Here is a 16,298-nt window from a genome sequence, read left to right as displayed (position 1 = left end):
AGGGAGTATAATGTTAAAGCTTCATACTGTGAGATGTTGCTGCTCAACCGAAAGGAATATTTCAGCCAGTTACATATAAAAATGCACAAGTTATTGTGGGTTGGATAACCAGATGTATCTAAACTCGTTTTGAGTTTTGAACAATCCGCAATGCTGCAGTTAAATATAAATAAATAAGGACAGTATCACTTTTGTGATGTATTTAAATGATATTATAGAATGATCCTATGCATCACTAATTAGAATCACAGTCATGACCTATTGTATCCAGTGATTTGGACATTTTTGTTTTACCAGCTTTGTAAAAAGATAATATTCAACAACTGTGATCTATGCTGGGATTAGAATTTCAGGGGTCAAAGAGGGATTTTGATTTTCAGAGTCTGGGCAGAATTGCTTTAAAATCTCACGAGTTCAGTTTAAAAATGAATGAGGAAATAGGTTATCCAGGAGTCATTGTAAAAAAAAAATCAATAGACAGCATATATCCACTTGGGTTATCAAAATCCTTGAATTTGAAGAAAAAAAACACTTAAGGTATCGTACAGTGCAGGCTTTGAAATGTGATCACTCAGTGTAAAGCAGAAAAAAAAGGCGACACAAACAGTTCATTCTTTTGGAATGTAATACTGTAATTGATACATTAAATAACATACACATTCCATACATCTAATGTAGAACAAGGGGAAAGCAAACATAGAGGCAGATTTCATAGCTCTTTGTACAAAATCGACTGAATAAATAAAATACCAGAAAACATTCAACTCCAAGTGGTCATTACAATAATGCCAAAATTCACACATAATTAAGCCTGCTTCTTTTTTCATACGTGTGGAAATGTAAGTGCATGAATATGTATGGATTTTTTGAAATATCTCATTATTAGAAAATATAACCTAAAGTTAGCAGTAATTTATAAATCATGACACACTTCCAGATTGCCAATTAACTACCAGTTCTTTCTTAAAGTGAGGTTTCTTTGTCGACGCAGAGCTCACAGTCAAAGTCATGTAAAGGGGTTAAAATCTGCATTCATTAAACATTGAAGCATGTGTGTACCCACTGATTTTGTTGCCCCGAGAATAAGATATAACCTATTTTTGACAAGTTTTCATCTTCTCCACGGAAAGACAGTGAAACCCTCAACCACTACATGAAACCAAATAAGTCACAAGGAGGTTGGTAATGAATAATCCATTTTATATTCCAATGGTACCCGCAGCTCTGAGGGGTGGATTTCTGCCAGATGATAGCACGACTGCAAAAGAAACCACATGACGCAGCTGATGTTTAAAGAAAACAGACATAAGCCCAGAACAGATCATTAGCCACAAAACTGTTGTTTAATGCAATTTCTTAATGAACAAAATAGTTGATCCTAATAATGAAACAAAATAAAATGTTTAAACAGCAGCCAGGTTGTTGGTGATGCACAATTATTTCCTTGTCAAGTTTTTATGATTTAATGAGGTCCACTGGGACTGACATCTGTCAGTCAACCGTGACTTTTTGACACTATTACAACTTCAAATACATTTCCAGGCAGGCTGTTTTCTTCAGGTTTGAAATACTGAAATGATCTGACAGGTTTTATAAAAAAAAGAGAAGGGGAAAAAAAAGTATTGTGAAGAATGCAATTTTTTTTCTGTGTGGTAGACAATCTGTGCTGCCATGGTAATAAAAAAAAACTATGCGGAGGTCATTATCTGATGAGGTTTGGTGAATTGGTGGAATTTAAGATAATGATAACCTCAATGGGTTTTACCCACATGGGATGGTCAGATCTGCACAATTTTGTTCACGATTAATTTGAGCCTTTGAAGCTCTCAGCTCTGAAGCAAAAGCAAAGAAAGCCCCCCACCAAGCCAGTTCCAAAATAAGACAATTCAGACTGCCTTAAACAGAATATCAAATGCTCTTCATCGTGTAGCTGCGAACTGACGTCAGGCAGCGCTCGAGGTTTGCTGTCATTTACATGGAGCATTTAAAATTTGCAGCAGTAGCCTTTTAGAATGCTGATTTGTGTTTCTAATTTTTTTTTAAATTGCAGCTTGGCATCTTTTAAGCATATTACATTTTTATTACAGAAAGTAGGACCCAAGGGTTCGTGATTTATTTCCATTATTTTGTTAAGAGAAAAAAAACAGCTGCTTGCATATTCCATAATGTTACATGATGCATTTGTGGGACCGGGAGTGTCACAATCATTAATTGGTCTGTGCTTAAAATCTAAACCAACGTGACGTCAGAGAATTAAGCAACCCACTTGTCCTTTGGACCTGGGAGTGTGTATGTCAGGGCGGCACTCTACGTCTTATTTTTTTAGTTAACCACAGTTCCCCATCATTTATCCTCTGTAGATATAACCTGCAAGCTGTTGACAGATTGTACACACATACACAAAGGTCTGTAAGCACACCAACATACAATCCCATCACAACAGGACTTAAAATGATTCTACTTTTCTTTTCTTCTGCCAGCACTGAACACGCAGCAACACCTCAACAATCCCAGTTATAACTAAAAAAAAATCCAAGTCACCTTCTCAACAACAGCAAAAGGAAATAAGCAAACAATGATACAAAAAAATTTTTTTTTCTCCCGGCTTGTACCGGAGTCAACGCGCAGTAGAGAAGAAATCTGTCAGTGCAAGAAGATGATTCATGTGACCAATTTGTCCTAATTACACAGAACAAGCAGTTTGTCGTTATTAATCACAGAAGAATAGAGATGTATCAGTGGCCTGTGACAGCAAAATAAATGGCCAGCACAATGGTGAGGAGAATGATGGCGCCCAGGATAAACATGAGGATCCGGTTCTGGATGATCCTAGACAGGGAATTTAACAGAAGGGGTAGGAGGGAGGAAACAAAAAGAAAAGTAAACGCATATTAGAATTTGCAACAAATAAAATCTTTACTCAGCTAACTTCAGTGATCAAAGGTGTCACAGTCTGCAGGCTGGAGGTGCTCATGTAGATGTAACGACTGAATAGCATTGAAAGCTTTGCAGTATCAAATAGCAGCACATTTATACTTTCACATTTCTACATGAAGCTACACAAATCGGAAATAATTCCCGCTGTTTGCTGAACACAGCCAGCTTCTGTTTATGGTGAGGGCTTGAAAATTACTTTCAAAGTGAACATTAAACAAACATAGAGACTCACATCCACAAGTATATTGCACTCCTTTTAAAAAACGGTGCACAAAGGTACCAAACATCCAATTATTGTCGATTATATGGATGTCAAATTCTTAAATGCCCAGAAGAGATAGCAAGGTGGGGGGGGGGGGGATAAAAAAAACCGCACGTGCTGAAAATCTCTAATAACACCAGAAGATGCTGGAAATACACAGCAGGTCTGGGTCATCATCTGAAAAGATTAAAGTCAGGTTAACGTTTCAGGTGTGGAACCTTTGGCAGAACAGTTTTGATCAAAGGTCTACACACCTTAAATATTAATCTGTCTTTTCTCTTTACAGTCGCTGATAGACCTGCTGTGCACTTCCTGTATTGTCTGCTTTTATTTCTTAATGCCTCGTATTTACAAATGAAGCCAAGGAAGGATGTGTGAAAGGCATTACTTTGCACTAAACAAGCAAAATGTAGATCGGATTGCAAATGATACATGTCAGATCACTAATACCCTCCTCCCGACACTCCAAAGGGGCTGCTCTCTATCCTACTGACAGGTTACAAAATTATCACATTTGCTGACATGTCTTCTGCAAAACTGCTTTAGTTTTTGTCCACAATCTAAGCAGGAGATGAATGACCACCTCTGTCGCCATTCATCACTCACTGCAAGCGCTGGATCCATCTTGCTATCTGACTACTCCTGCCAGCAAGGATCAACAGAGAAACCTTCAGCAACCCCCAGTGCTAGCCAGCTTGTACCCAGACCACTGAAACAACAAAGGAAATGTGTAAACGCTCTTAGCTTTCAACATAATGAAACCTGCCTGCAGACCTGGTGTAATGTATTGTCAACGGTTTCAGGAAAAGGATTCCTAGAACCAAACCACGAGTTGAAAAGGACGAAAACAGAGGGAGCATTGCTCCATTAAAGCTTCAGTTTCCCTGTTACTGCCTTACACAGGCAGCTTTCAAGTATATCAAACTGCATAAAAACCTCCCCTGGACGTAACTATTTCTTTATGAGGCTTCAAGAAATTTAGCTACCATCTTTTCTTGTGTACAGAAACTAAGTAAGGATACTTTTGCTTCTGAAGATAGGAATGGTGGAATTGCGTAGACGTTTTAAAGAACAATGTGCAGATGAGATTTGAAAATATGAGCAATATTTTATAGGGAAATAAATACGACCAACGCAAGATAATCAGTGGCATTTTGTTTCATTTGTATTTTAGGTAAAAGAATGACATAACATTAAAGTTTTCAATAAGATGGTAAACAAAAAACTGTTTTACTGGATGTAATTTCTTTTTAAGTCAGTATCTCAATTTTGTCTGACTGTTTTTATTGCCTTACTCTCAACCTCTTCCTTGCTTGGCGCATCTACTCTTGACTTAATTTTGCAGAGCGCCAACTAATAAAGCAAGAATTCAAACTAAAAGCATTCTTTTAACGTAATTAGGGCTAAAATTCGGCAGAACATTAGAGGCCCAATTCTAATAATAAAGGAAAGATTTTCACTTTTAAAAAGGAAGTGAGGTGTAAATATGAATCTGAAGGCTCTGTAAATTAGCTGGCTTTAACCTTGGGTCACTCTGACTACAAATATTTTCAAGATGCGATAATTAAATGTAATGAGTATTTTTATCCATAGACAATAAATCGGAGGAAAAACATGAAGGCTGCACATTGAACCGATAACAGAATGATACTTCTTCACAAAAAAAATCCACATTTTATTCACTCCTCATTGAGCTACTTAATTTAATTTTCTTCACTGTTCTTCAAGGACCATCTATATTCTGGTAGCACTGTAACCATTACAAACCTGCTTTTAAAGAGATTTGAAATCATCAGAATTATAACAAGCAGATAAAGGAGATGGTACAGGCTTGACTAAAATGTGAACTTCACTTTTTGTTACTTTCCCTCATACTATGCTAATACTTCTACAATGGCATGAATGAGAGTAGCTAATTGCTTCCTTGGGATGTTCTACAGGCAACAAGCCTTCCCACTTAGATGGCTTCAAAATCCTGACTGTAGCTGGATTGCTTATTGAGATACACATGCTTTACATTCCTCTGTATCATCAGTTCAATTCAAGGCCATGGATGGTAGATATAATAGAAATCAATTTTTTTTGCCGGAACAAATCAACAAAATCTCAAGAATATCCATAGCAGAAGAACACAAAGGAAAATGACAAGACGGATCAATATATTCACAACTGGTTTGATTAACGAAGTATGCCAATATCAAAAGTGTACTCTGTGCTCAACACAAACATGAAGTTAAAATAAAAACCCTCAGAAGCTCTGGTGGAAGTTTGTCAACAACAACACGTGTAGGTAGGAGTAGTAGTACAGGTAAGATTACTTCCTCTGTAATAAGGATAAGGTACAGAACTGTAAACTGTTTGTCCATTTAGAGGCCTGACATAATTTGTGCCAAAGAGTTAGCATGTGAAGAGCTCTTGATCTTGGTTATTCTGTTAGGGAGGGATGATGTTGGGTATGGGGGAGGGGTATGGAATACACAAAGGCATTTAAAAACAAGTATTAAATCTTATCTCACAGTGGCGTGGGGAGGGGTGCTGGAGAAGAGGGGAACGGCTTCATGTGTGCCTCCTAGCTAGAAGCTCCCAAATGCAATTGATCAGGAGTAAAGATGATGGCCACCTGTTAGGGAAAGTCTTTAATTTCTCTATTTTTCTTTCAAACAAAAAGGTGGCGTCCTAAATGACAAGCAACCATGCATGCGAATGTATGTGCAGTCAGGCCCATGGAACTGCAGAAAATAATGGTTTGAAGGATCAGACTGCACAATGCTAGTTTTGATCAATTTGCTAAAACGTAGGAAAGCTCTGATTTGAGTTCCGTTCAATGTTGGGGACTGCCTGGCTCTACAGATGGGTTAGTTTTGAGACCCATGTTTGAATCAGTAACTGGACCAGAAGCATAATCCCAAATGACAAGGGACCATGGGGGAGGGTCACATTAATCAAACACTGGGAAAGGTGGGTGGCTGACATCACCTCACCGTTTTAGGCAGGGAGCATGTAAACACTCAGTGCTGTCTCCTCCTCTAAATGATTTCAGCTCGAGTCCTTCACAGAACATGTGCTAACTGACTGCACATTCAAAAACGCACGCATGGCTACCAATTGGCAATTTAGCATGGCCAATCCACCTAACCTGCACATCTTTGGACTGTGGGAGGAAACCCAAGCACTCAGAAGAAACCCATGAAGACATGGGGAGAATGTCCAAACTCAGACAGTCACCCAAACTGGGAATCAAACCTGGGTCCCTGGCGTTGTGAGGCAGCAATGCTAACCATTGTGCCACTTTGATGCTGATGCCACTTGCATCAATGCATAGAAATTGAGGGCGACAGTAACCTTGACAGCCAATGAAAGGATAGTCTCACCTTCCTGTACGGCTGCGGGTTGAGTTGTAGGAGTTGGCACAGTTCAGTGACCACTTCCATGTGGAAATGCAAGTGCCTCCTGCTAAGAGTAGAGTACTGTTACGAATGCTCCCTAAAGCCCTTTGTTGGGTAGAGCCTTCTACTGAGAGTTTCACTGTCTCTGCACAGTTCTTCTCCTCTCTCCGACCAGGGTTACATTTGCAACTTACCTGTAGCCCAAGAGGGAGTCACAAGCCTCCCATCAGAAGCATTCCTGCCACAGTTTTGGTCAGTTCGGATTCTCTTCAGCCAGCACCAGCAGCGAACAGAACACAATCTCATGGGCCAGATATGCCTCAGAAATTCATCCTGATAAGTTATTTTTATACTATTTTACAGGCAACAGATTTACTTTATTGTGGTAAGAGGATGGCACAGAAGGGCTGGCAATTTATGATGACGAAGCATTTAGAAGGGGAAGAATTCTGCTGTCAAAGTAACACTGAAATGAATGGAGCTTGCAGGATTGCATGGCAGCTCCACATGAGGGGCAGACACACAGTTGCAAGGCCTGTTCCAGTTGCGCTGCTCTCTTTGCCAGCTTTGTAAAAACAATTGTCTCACTGTCTGCCTCACCAGTGACATGCACTAAATATCATGAAGTTGCTGTGGCTATGCGGTAGATACAAACCAAACCTGCAGCAGATATCCACAGCCAGTAATTCATAGAGTAAGCACTCTTTTAACAATGTGATCATTGTTACTGATTGCCAGTCAATCTCTCTGGTATAGAAAATTAACTGTTATATTAAAAAAGAGGAATTTTATTCCTTTTGGCTGTGAATTATTTCAGGAGATCTTAAAAAAATAAAATTTATTTGTTTTGAGTCCATGCCCCTCCCCCTCCAACTTAGCTTTCTTTGTTAGTTCCTTTCCTCTGGCAATCCAATCTTTTGTTTTGTAGCTAGTTCACACTGAATTCAAGGTTTTTAATTCACCGTCCTTCGCAGTTCTCCCACTGCTTACCTCTGGCTAAGGGTATACACTGTTGGTTGCTGTACTCATCCAGATTTCCAATGTCCTCACTGGGACATTCTCAGCTTTCAGCAATTTTTTTTATTCATTCATGGGGCATGGGAGTCACCGGCTGGACCAGCATTTATTGCCCATCCCTAGTTGCCCAAGGGCTGTTGAGAGTCAACCATATTGCTGTGGCTCTGGAGTCACCTGGAGGCCAGATCAGTTAAGGATGGCAGATTTCCTTCCCTAAAGGGCATTAGTGAATCAGATGGGTTTTTCCAACAATTGACAATGGTTTCATCTGTAAATTCCAAATTCCAGATTTTTTAATTGAATTTGAATTCCGCCATCTGCCGTGGTGAGATTTGAACCCAGAGCTGTGTTTCTGGATTAATAGTCTAGCACTAATACCAATAGCCCATTGCCTCTCCAATTACGTGGGCAAAAACACTTTTGAGCCGTAGGGTGCAAGTAAAGCCGAACTACCTGTGGATCCAATAACTGCCCAATTGCAGCAAAATCAGGGCCATCAATGGGTATTTGGTGTGAGGCATGGACGTGATATTCTGGCTGTATAAATTACAAGAACTGTTTTTTAGAAATATCCTACATTGATATGTGACAGGATTTCTCAGGTTAAAATCTATCTCTGTGACGTGGAAATAAGATGGATGCTCTCAATGAAAAGCCACCACAAAATCCCCCAAGAACGTAGCCCAATAAAAGGGGAGGTTTTACAACTCAAGAAAGAGCCCCAAAGACCGAAAAATACCGCCAACAAAAAAAGCAAACATCTGGTTCTCCAAATTAGTGACATGTTGAAATGTTTTCCTGTGGCAGGAAAAGAAGAACGTGGAAATAGAAAGTGTACAGCTTGGCCGCACTCAGTTTGCTTTATTCAGCCAACTATTTGGAGTGGCCCAGTTTCGAAACACAAAATGTTATCACCTGCACTTTTAAACTTCATTTTTATTTTTAAAGATTTTTTTCTCCCTCCTACATTGCTCTTTCAGCACCATCAACTACTTTTAGCCAAAGGTTGACAGGATGCTCAATCCCAAGCCCTAGCCAGTGTTGTATCCAGCAACCGAATAAGTTTCAAGTTTATTAATTAGTGTCACAAGTAGGCTTACATTCACACTGCAACTAAATTACCTGAAAAATCCCCTAGTTGCCACACTCTGGCACCTGTTCAGGTACACTGAGGGAGAATGGCCAATGCACCAAACCAGCACGTCTTTTGGATTGTGGGAGGAAATTAGAGCACCCGGAGGAAATCCCACAGGCACGCGGAAAATGTGCAGACTCCACACAGACAGTGACCCAAGCTGGGAATTGAACCTGGGTACTTGACGCTGTGCTAACCACTGTGCCACCATGCTGCCAGCCAGTCCCAGTCAGTCCAGAATGGAATGGATGATCCTTAGCACCACTGGGAAGCATCTGCCGGAGAGCTAAATACTCACTGCCTGCAGACAGGTATGTATATAGAACCAGTCACGAACATTTACTTGCTTTCAGAATGTACTGTAACATCATATCATTCTTTAACCATTTGAACTTTACTTAAAGCCCAGTGCCAATCGCCAATCTTGTACTAATGAGTTGATGTTAAAAAACTGAAAGAGAGTAGGCCAAAAATGAAATATATCCTAACAAAAGTGGTAGCTCCTATTCACATTTGCAATGATTTCCATAGCTGCAGCTTGTTTTGCAGGTTTCGTAGAAGACAAATTCCCCTGGTTTCTTGGATATTCGAGATATAGGTAAATGTTAATCTTTGATGCTTCTGTATAGATCTCCAATTCCAAGCAAATGTTGCACTACAAAAAAAATGTGGTCGGAATTGGAAGAGAAACTTCTTGCGAAGGATCTTCTTGTGTGAACTGATTCTGTACAGCAGGCTGGTGTTTTGCACCCAAGCTCTAACAAATCAGCAGCGAGGTGTGCTGACTTTGTTATCCTGATAGACATTTTACGGGAGTCTTTGAGAGATAAAGTACTGACTTGACCCGTGACTTTCCATTCACCTGGGAAGCTGGGAGGTGGGGGAGAAGGCAGCCTTAGACACAAAACTGTTCAAAGGCCAGTGACACTAATCACAACTGAAGAGGAGTGTGTGAAGTGGAAATTTTTGATGGTTCTGTAACTGTACTAAAACGTACAAAGACCCAAGATAGTGGGATTATAACTACGCAACATCAGTTTAACCCGGTCACTTCAACAGAGCAACAAAACTGAAATGTTTGGAGAAGTTGCTCTGACAGTAGGCCAATTTTAAAAGAGGGGAAATTACCAACTAGGAAAATTCAAAATCTTAAACTGGTGCATGCACATTGTAAACCTATATTTTAAAAACGAAGAAACCAGCTGTTTTAAACACAGGAATTCAGTTGTATTGATAGATAATGGGTTGGATTTTACGGCCTCCCTCGTCCTGAAACCATAACATCCTGCCCAAGGCCAAGGGTCTTTCCGTTGTCTACCCCTCACCCTCTCCGATTCCCGTGACGGGCGGAATGATAAAATTCCGACCATTATACCAAAACGTGATTGTGTCTTGCTAAGAGGAGCCCCTCACTCTCTTTAAATTACAGCACATTTCCATACAGTACTGTGGCTGTGCCCAATATGCCCTCAGGGAAATTATCACATTTTCAATGTGATGTAACTCCGTATCCAAAGCAGATAAACAGCACAAGCAGTCCTTCCATAGACATTTCACAAGGATGTATGTTGGCAAACTGGATTCCATTTCTCTTTCTGATTTGTTAACACAGAAAAACTCTTGTAATTTAAAGATTTGTAATCAAGGGAATCCGCTTAAGTTTCTTCCTGCAGCCATCTTTTTTAGTCTGTTGCTGGAGATCTCACTGAGGACAATTATCCACGTGTGATATTACATTTCATCATTTCTCTTTTAATTGATGGGGCAGCCATTTTGATTGCGTTTAACTCTCTTAATTTGATCGCGACTTTTGAGAGGAGGGAAAAAAAACGATATTGAGACTACCAGGCTCAGTCAGGCCAGAGAGTCTGTCCCACCTCTGTTATATAGCCCGAGTCCAACTCTGCTGGTTCAGAGAAAGAAGAATCCCATTGACGAGGATAGGGGTGCATCTAAGGCAGCAAGCAAAATAGTGGGAGTGCTGTCTTACTGAGAAGGCAGTCTAATGCAATATTATTGGAACAGGTCATTGCCTATTTGCTGCCTTTTTTAAACATTGAAATTTTGTATTTGAATTGACTTTTGCTTCCCCAAGAAACAGTATATTTTTGCACTCTATTGTGCCAACACATGTCGTAGCTCTTGTACTGCAGCAGCAGTGATGAGGATCCGAATGTCAGCTTTCAACATATAAAGCCCATCTTTTTCTCCTTCTGCTCCAGATCAAATGCATTGGAAATGATGTATTACACACAACAAAAAAAAATCTTCAGCAGCATTACAAAATATAAGGAAAAAAAGAGAGGTTCAAAACCATTCCTCTTGTTTTAAGCGAACGTTCATAAATATTTCAGTTTTTGCAGCTAATAATCTGCCCAGGCATCACTGGAACAATTGGGACCTTTTGTGAAAAGGCGCTTTACACACAAACATCTTGCTCAGAACTGTTTCTCTGCGTTTTCTGGGAACTTCGGCAGTTGCCTCCAGCAAATTTTACAGCTGCAGTCTCCCAGCACCTCACGGGTGGGTGGCTTTTAAAGGCACAATGCTGATTGGCTGGATCTATAAACCCAGCATCTCCCCAGTGTTTACTCGGATGATACAAAGGTTTCTGCCCCGTCTAGACTTGAATCAGAGAACAATAATCAGAACGTGCCCTCTGCAGCACATTTGTACTATTTTCACAGATGTAAATAACTGGGGCTAACCAAAGCCAGCGCAACACTATTGTCTGCCTGCAACTCGAGGCCAACAACAGACTACAGGAGAATTGCGCTTTGACAATTATATTAATAGAATTAGTAGAAATATTTCAAGGTGTATTTTTTTTCTTCTTTTCCCACACTCGTTCAAGACTTTGAAGAAAATGTTCCTGAACCTGCACTCAGTCTAATGGACCAGCTGGGCACAGTGACTAGCGAAGTACAACTGAGCACTCTGCACACCCACCCCTCAAATTTTTCTTCATTTTCTGCATCAAATAATTCAATAGCTTCAGATGCATGAGCAGGAATTCTATTACACCCACTCCTCTGTTGCATTATCTTCTCCACTCTGTCTTTCTTTACCTTGCAAACTCATTCAAATCTGGGCCTTAACAGTGACTGTTAAATGTAGGGTAAGTGGGTAGGAGGAAATTGGGTTGGATTAGGTGCTGAGGGATGGGGGAGGGGTTAGGCCTTGGTGGAGGTGTAGGGAGATGGAGAAAGTCAGGTCAGCCTTGGGAAGAGTTGGGTGGGGTGGGATTGAGTCAGGCCCAATGGCAGTGATGTATGTGGGAGAAAGTGATGGGATTCAAGTCTGTCTGGGGGAGGGGGGTAGGTGGTCGGAGTCGAAGAGTCCCTGTGGGGGTGGGGAGGTCCCATGGATTTGGGGTTCCCATTGCGGGTGTAATCCTCTGGGGATGGGTCTGTGTGATAGTTACCTAGAATTTAGAAGAGGTTTTAATTCTTCTAACATTTTCTGGGTAACACACACTTTAGGAGCTTTTGCGATCTGCTCCTGGTCTACCTTGCACTTCCCCCATTCTTAACAAGAACACAAGATCATTACAGATGACAGCTTGTTTTATTTCTCTTATTCTTTCATGAATGTGAGCATCGCTGGCATTTGTTGTCATCCCTAATTGCCCCCTGAACTGAACATCTCAATTTCAGAGGGCAGTTATGAATCAACCACACTGCTGTGAGCCTTGAGTCACATGTAGGCCAAACCAGGTTAGGATGGTAAATTTCCTTCCTTAAACGACATTAGTGAACAAGATGGGTTTTTACAAAAATTAACAATGGTTTCATGGTTATCATTCGACTTTTAATTCCAGATTTTTACTGAACTCAAATTTCACCATATTTTGTGGTGGGATTCGAACCCGGGTCCCCAGAACATTACTCTCGGTCTCTGAGTCACCAGTCCAGCGACAATACCATTATGTCACTGTCCAGTGTTGAATCAATTCTTAACTGACTCCATGATTTCTGACTCTATTCATGAGTCCACTGCATTCATGAAATTCCTAAAAGGTGCTAGATTAATAACCACAGACCTTTGGATGATCCAAGTGCCTATTCCTGATGCAGTCAGCGCACACAGAGTATCAGACCAGGTACCACAAAAACATTGACAACCATACACTTCTCATCAGTGAACACTGATAAGGAATGGGGTTCTTCAGGTTATCTCTGACCCAACCCAATGGTATATGGTCATTCCTGCCACTGGTCCAGATCACATCAACTCATTTCAGCACAGTTCTGGGATCAAAACTAGAGGCCATTGCAGTGTGTTTAACAGGAACCAGGTCTGTGGTCTACTTTCAAACAAACACTTTGACTACTGCCAAATGATTAGCCATTTTTGGACCAACGTATAAAACACATTAGAAAATGAAGGTACACACTTGGCGACAATGCACTTATTTATTTGTATTAATTTGCTTTTTCCATAAAAGTGCAGACAGCAATGGAGACAAGCTGCTTCAATGCAAATTATTTCTTCTTCATTCTTTTTGTAGATTCAAGCTCCAGAGATTTGCTGCGACAGAAAAAGTCACCATTGTGGCAAAAACATCAGAAAAGGCTGAAAATCCTAAAGTCCCATTCCCGAACATGGTAATTCCCATTTTTGCAGGAGTGGGATAGGGTGTGGCTAGATAAATCGTCAGCTGCCTCCATTCAAGTGGGATTTTTGTAGCCTTGGAGCATGGGATCCCAAGCGTGCAGATTTGACCCAGTAAGAACAGATCTGGGCATTTTGAATTCATTTGGATAGCTGAGTAACCCCTTTGGAAGGGTAAAGTGTCCCTTGTGATTTGGTCCCAGGGCACCTTTGAGGGTTGTAAGGTTCAGAATTGTTAAAGGTAGACACAAATGTTGGTTGAAAAAAAAACACAAATTCACTTCTGTCAAACTCACAGGAACTGTCAAGAGGACCTGTCAAGTGGGTCAAGAAAAACAATCAACCAAAAGCACCTGTCAAAGAGAGCTGTCAGGTTGCCAGGGAATTTAAATGTTATGTCCTTTAAATTTTTGAAAAGAATGCCTGGAGTGTTAAAAAAAAATTGCTTTCTATTTTACTCTATTGACATAAGCTTGAGGGTTATCATTACTGGATTATTGCTACATAATGGATTTCACAACCACCCATTATCACAGCTGGGTGTCTGCCATTTCCATTTGACAGCTACACGTGGTTATAGACTTTTTGAAATGGGGAAGTAAATTTTAATGCTTATTGTTATAAGAGATTGTGCACATGAATGAAATGTTTGTTGGTTATAAGGCTTTATTTAAAATAAATAAAAATGTAAATAAAGTAAATGTAGTAAATGAGTTTTTTTTTAATATAGCAAAGTCTGCAGTAAACGAACTCTTAGAACTTTGGTTTATAGAACTTTGTTTTATCTCATCAGCATGGATCCTGAGGTTGGCTCATGGTAGATACTGGGTGAGCTGGCATGGTGGGTGTAAAGGAAATGGGTGATGGAAGGATGGATTGGTTTGGGTTGGCACTACATTGACGCAGAGGCTATGAAGATCCATGGGAGTGGATGGAAGGAAAACCGTTGGTATGGAGGGTATGAGGATGGGTGCAGGCATGAAGTAACATGGATGGGACAATGGGAGTGGGGGGGGGGGGGTGCTGAGGCTGTGAGGCTTGAGGGATGAGTATTATTTTGTTCTTTATTTTGTTTTATTCTTTATTTTTATATTTTGGACACAATGCCAGACCCCCAAAGCCAACCTTCAGTCCAGCCCACCTCTGAACCTCACAACCTCCTCAGTGCTTCTAAGGTCACCCAACCTGACTTCTCAACCTAGCTGAAAATTCAACAAACGTGATACCCTTTCATCTTTTCTGCTGGTCCTACTTTTTGTTGAGAAATTCTCTGAATCTCTACAGTGCAGAAGGTTGACATTTGGCCCATGGAGCCTGCACTAAAGCCCTATCCCCATATCCCTACTTATTTACCCTGCTAATTCCCCCTGCCACTAAGGGAAAATTTAGCAAGGCCAATACACCTAACCAGCACATCTTTGGACTATGGGAGGAAACTGAAGCACCCGGAGGAAACCCAGGCAGACATGGGGAGAATGTGCAAACTCCACGAAGACAGTCACCAGTGGCCGGAATCGAACTCAGGGCCCTGTTACTGTAAGGCAGCAGTGCTAGCCACTGCGCCACCGTACTGCACCTGCAACAATCACTCTCTGAACTGCGTAAACCGCTAAATTAAAGCGATTAGCCTAATTTTGTTAGATTGTGTTGCATTGCAAAACCACCAGCAAAACAAACCAACATATTTTCTGTATATTCCATCTTTCTATAGCGTTGAAGCTTTTTGTATCTTGTCAGGAAGGTAGAAACAATTATTGCCAGCCTACATCAACGAATAATTATATCAAGGTACAGACACCCAAAGCGCAGTAACTCTGTACTAAAGACGTTCCAAGGCATCATGGCCTTGAAAACAACATTGATTGACTTTAATGGAAATAGTGCATAAATGACATTGCTGTAACATAGGAGGCGCCACAGCAAACACTTCGTTTGATTCCAGAATTGTTGCAGAGGATGCTTAGTGTTTGTGAAGAAATCGTTCTGAATAAAATAGCCGAAAATATTAATTACTGGCACCAACTTTGATCATACTAATTAATAAATGTGACATAAGGGGCAAAGAGGACAGAGGGAGAGGAGTGACCTTTTTGTCAGTTCCTTTTGCTAGTTGACTCCACACAGACAGTGATCCATGCCGGGCAACTTGCAGCCATGTCATTCGCATTCGTAACTGACAAAGCTACGCTCCTCCCCCTCTCCCTGTATCTACATGGGTTTCCTCCAGATGCTTTGGTTTCCTCCCACAGTCCAAAAGATTTGCAGGTTGGGTGCATTGGCCATGCTAAATTCTCCCTTAGTGTACCCGAACAGATGCCAAAGTGCGGCGCCTAGGGGATTTTTACAATAACTTAACTGCAGTGTTAATGTAAGCCTATTTGTGACAATAATAAGTAAACTTAAACTTTAAAGTTCAATAGTATGGTGGGAACTTGGAATTCTGGCTACACGGCCACTTTGCCATTCAACCCAACTTTCTGGGAAGCACTTTTCTGGTCTGAGTAGTTATAGTAAGAAGTCTCACAACACCAGGTTTAAGTCCAACCAGTTTATTTTTTAGTAATCCCACAAGCTTTCGGAAACGGTGTTCCTTCTCAAGGTGTGTGGAAGGCTCTGATCAGAGAAAGGCATATAAAGACACATATATGCCTTTCTCTGATCAGATCCTTCCACACACCCGACGAAGGAACACTGTTTCCGAAAGCTTGTGGGATTACTATCAAATAAACTGGTTGTACTTAAACCTGGTGTTGTGAGACTTCTTACTGTGTTTACCCCAGTCCAACGCCGGCAACTCTACATCCTGAGTAGTTATAGCCAGGAAGGGCCATACTAGGACAAATGTCTGGCAGAATTGAGTCAAGTGCGCCCTGTGCACATAGGAAGCTCTGAAGGAAAATGCAGCGCAGAATCAGAGCCTTTTTAATACTTGTTTTTGAACATTATA

The 16,298-nt window shown here is 40.8% G+C and overlaps 1 protein-coding gene across 4 annotated transcripts in view; it reads right to left on the bottom strand.

Moving 5' to 3' along the window:
* Positions 1-607: 607 nt before the first annotated feature.
* vti1a (vesicle transport through interaction with t-SNAREs 1A) overlaps positions 608-16,298 on the bottom strand; it is a 327,457-nt gene continuing 311,766 nt past the window's right edge. For all 4 annotated transcript variants that reach the window (XM_080205768.1, XM_080205766.1, XM_080205769.1 and 1 more), the window contains one exon: positions 608-2,829. Coding sequence is in view for 2 of the 4 variants with exons in the window: in XM_080205766.1 (XP_080061892.1) it covers positions 2,736-2,829 (94 nt within the window). In the remaining 2 variants the exon portion in view is untranslated. The remainder of the gene's footprint in view (positions 2,830-16,298) is intronic.

The sequence above is a fragment of the Carcharhinus amblyrhynchos genome, chromosome 17, assembly GCF_965287045.1.
Source record: "Carcharhinus amblyrhynchos chromosome 17, sCarAmb.v2.hapA, whole genome shotgun sequence".
NCBI classification, from domain to species: domain Eukaryota; kingdom Metazoa; phylum Chordata; class Chondrichthyes; order Carcharhiniformes; family Carcharhinidae; genus Carcharhinus; species Carcharhinus amblyrhynchos.
This window is presented reverse-complemented; position numbering and strand designations above follow the sequence as displayed.